At 33.6% G+C, this 4,247-nt stretch overlaps 1 protein-coding gene across 1 annotated transcript; it reads right to left on the minus strand.

Moving 5' to 3' along the window:
* Positions 1-583: 583 nt before the first annotated feature.
* On the minus strand, positions 584-2,246 carry LOC132753677 (uncharacterized). Its single transcript, XM_060744169.1, has 4 exons — positions 2,110-2,246; positions 1,685-1,852; positions 1,176-1,323; positions 584-932 (listed from the first exon to the last, which is right to left on the minus strand). The coding sequence occupies exons 1-4, from the start codon at positions 2,243-2,245 to the stop codon at positions 650-652; spliced, it is 735 nt and encodes a 244-aa protein (XP_060600152.1). The 5' UTR covers position 2,246; the 3' UTR covers positions 584-649.
* Positions 2,247-4,247: the final 2,001 nt, after the last annotated feature.

The following is a 4,247-nucleotide window of genomic DNA, read 5'->3' on the forward strand; positions in this document are numbered from 1 at the left end:
TTTGCGAAATGATTGATCGTGTATCATACTGTTTGCAGAATATTTGTGCATACGTTGATAATACATTATAAGAATCTTACGCTGGCTGCCGGTACAGACCGGAATATCTAGCTCGAGGGTAACTGTTAACGGCGGTAACGAGGCTCTGCCGAGTTTCCGCTTTAAACAGTTAAACGGTAGATAATCCTGTCTGATATGCAAGAATATAAGAATCTTACACCGGCTGCCGGTACAGACCGGAATATCTAGCTCAAGAGTAACTGTTTACAGCGTTAACGATTATGGTTCAAATCATATTACCCACTGGCTTGTATCAAAGCATTCACCAAATCAACTTGTTTATTCTGGACAGAAAATTGTCATTCTTGATAACTCGCAAAGTTCTGAGAAAATACTAGAAGCAGATATACATAAATTTTCACCTATATTCGACCAAAGGTTTAAAGGGACACAGGATTTAAAATATTTGCATCACGCCTTCATGTATCATTAACGTAAAAACATTCATTTAAATAAAACACCAAAGAAAACGAAACGAAGACATGTTTTAAAAAGAACAATAATTTTACTTTACGTTATCAAAATGAATCATTTAAATAAAACGATTTAAAACAAAGTGCATTTTTTAACAATTTCCGAATGAATCCTTTCATTTTCTACCACTTTTAATACCAAAGCAAGTGAGAACAGCGCGATAGGCGCTAGTGAAAAATCCTTTCTTTATTTTCTTCTTGTTTGCTAACTCATTTCTTATATTATCTTGGAGTAACTTCTCACTGATTTGCCGAATGCTAGTAGCTTGTGACTTTGAGCAGATATTTGTAAATTTGCTCATGTCTAGGTTACCATGTTTAGTAGATTTCACAGTTTGGTCACCTGACGTCGGCTGCTTTGCGGGTTGGCACTGGATGTCGTCTGCTTCTCGATTGTCCCTGTTTAACATTCCAAATATAAAACGACTTTTATAAAAATGCAATATAAATGTTAAGAAAATTTGCATCATAAATTATGACATGCTAAATATTTAAGAATAAAAAAATCATTGGTAAAACATTTTTCTTAATCTTCAACAGAAAAGTGTTCATTTCAAATATACACATGAAAATAAATGATTGTCAATATTTGACACTATGAGCTAGACAAAGAAAAATGTATATCTTTGCAAGAGTACATACCTTTTTAACTTCGGTTGGCAGTTTGATAAAACATCTTCTGACACTTTTGTATCATTCCGTTGAGAAGCGGGTACTTTGGAAGTTTTTCTTTCATTTCTGTTTCTATGTTGATTGTAGTCATAATAATCGTCAAGATAAATCTTTAACTCTGGAAGAAATAGACGATTTAAAAAGCATAATGCAACGTTAGATTTATAATTTACTCCACACGTGATTATACTAAATGTGAAAATGCATTGCTTGCAAAGAATTGCCAGTTACACAATTGGCATATAAATCTCTCTTGTAACTTTTTCCATTTTGTAAAAGCTTTGAAATCAGGTTCGATAATAAAATATCATTACAATGCCATACATGGCAAAACACTTTAACAAGTTTGATATAAGTCACTACTAATCTTTTCAAACTAGCAGTTATGAGAAGTTGTCTTAAGTGTCTTAATATTTTTTTAACTTCCCGAAAACCTGTACGTAGTACATTGTCAAAATTAGTTATTTAAATTGATTTACCATAAGCAGACTGGTTTCTTATTTCAGCTCTAGAGTTATTATGTCCGTGTGTTCGTCTTTTGCGCTGTGCAGCTTGATCATGTTTTTGTGACATCGACCTCCTCTGACCTTGTGGTGGTAAAGCGCTCTTACTTCGCCTTTTCTTCTGTGAGGTCTTATCATCTGTTGCTAATGTAACAAAAAACAGAATGTAAAAATCTAGTGAACAACTTTATGATGCTGCAATGTTCTATTTGATGTACCTCGTTGATGGGAGGGAACCGAACATTTGTTATTACTTTAACGCAAATTATCACTTAAATGTTATCAAGTTTTATAACATCAGCTGAAGTTTCCTTTTTAAAATGTACAATAAAATTCTCTTAATTAAGAATTTGATACACAATCTAGACCGGACCAATTATGAGAATTTTTTTTAATCTTACCTTTTCTTCGATTTGTCAATTTTCTTTGGGAATCGTGTCTTTTATTTGTGTCACATAAAGACTTTGCCCTTTTTGATGAACAAACTTTGTTCGTTTTTGAGTGAGCTTTGTAATCGTTTCTTGTTAATCTGTTCATAATTCACTGTAACAAAATTTTTGTACTCAGTTATTGTGCTCACAACAAATCAATTTACTCAACATATTTGATTTATTTGAAATATTGTTGTCTGAATAAGAACAGAAAACATAGTATCATTTTTTCAAAACTACAAATTGAAAGTGGTAGGGGAAATTGTTGTTACGGTGTAATTGTCTAAACCTTTGTAGGTCCAAGTCATACTGGAGTCATAACCATGCGAGGAAGCGGACTTTGAGAATGGATCAATTAATATTTTATCACAAGCGAGCTAAAATTAATATGATAATTATAACTTAATTAGTTGTGTAACATTTTGAAACACTTTACTGACCATAACATTCGGTTAAACGAATTAATAAAGCAATTAAAAATAATGATAATAAAAAAACGCATCCACATACCTTTATGTGTTGATATCTGATGTTGCGGAACGTCGTTTCTATGACAAGTTACGTCAGCAAAATTTGATTATGATTACGTCATAATTACGTTACTGACGTGATGGAAGTAAAGCATAATGGGCCATCTATTTATCAATTTTCTTAATCGTTTATCATAATTGCACTTAGCATTATGGCATTACCGACATTTAATTTAATCTGAATCATTCAGTTTTCTTGCATAGGTTCAAAGAAATTTGTATGAATTTAAATATTTGTAAATCGTACACATAATTATGTAAATTACAATGTATGTTTTTAACGTTAAAAAACTCGGAAAATTTATAACCGCGATAGCACTGATTGACAAATTTGAATACAAAAGTCAAAGTGGTTAAAGTTTGCCACCAATAGAGCTGCACTTCAATAGAAAACTTACTCCTTCTGAAGAAAAATGACCCGCGTAAAGTCATATGATATACTGACACCAATCTGCTCTATTTCAAATGGTCTGTTAACGATTGGCAGATTCTGTTGCTATAGGCAAGACACACAAACATTGTTCATGCAGTAAACATAACTCACTACGTGGACAAGACACATTGGACACAATTCATTCAGTGATCATAACTCTCACATGGACAAAACACACTGAAAAGTATCATGCTGTGAACATAACTCAGTTCATTGAAAAGACACATTGGACACAATTCCTTCAGTGCACATATATAGCTCACGCATGAACAAAACATACTGAACACTTTTCATGCAGTGAACATAACTCACTACACGGAACTTTATTCATGCAGTGAACATAACTCACTACACAGACAAGACACACTGAACACTTTTCATACAGTGAACGTTACTCACTGTATGGACAAGGCACACTGGACATTATTCATACAGTGAACATAACTAACTACATGGACAAGACACACTGGACATTATCCATACAGTGAACATAACTCACTACATGGACAAGACACACTGGACATTATTCACGCAGTAAACATAACTCACTACACATACAAGACACACTGAACACTATTCACGCAGTAAACATAACTCACTACATCGACAAGACACACTGAACACTATTCACGCAGTAAACATAACTCACTACACATACAAGACATACTGAACACTATTCATACAGTGAACATAACTCACTTACATGGACAAGACACACTGAACACTATTAATTCAGTAAATATGACTCACTACATGGACAAGACACACTGAACACTATTCACGCAGCGAACATAACTTACTGCAATGACAAGACGCATTGAACACTATTCATGCAGTGAACATAACCCGCTAGGTGGACAAGACACACTGAACACTATTCATACAGTGACCATTACTCACTACAAAGACAAGACACACTGAACACTATTCATACAGTGAACATAACTCACTACAAAGACAAGACACACTGAACACTATTAATTCAGTGATCATAACTCACTACAAAGACAAGACACACTGAACACTATTCATTCAGTGAACATAACTCACTACATGGACAAAACAAACTGAACACTATTCATGCAGTAAACATAAATCACTATATGTATAAGACACAATGGAAACTATTCATACAGTGAACGTAA

Source organism: Ruditapes philippinarum, unplaced genomic scaffold (genome assembly GCF_026571515.1).
Source record: "Ruditapes philippinarum isolate M1 unplaced genomic scaffold, ASM2657151v2 ctg901_1_1_1_1, whole genome shotgun sequence".
Lineage (NCBI taxonomy): Eukaryota > Metazoa > Mollusca > Bivalvia > Venerida > Veneridae > Ruditapes > Ruditapes philippinarum.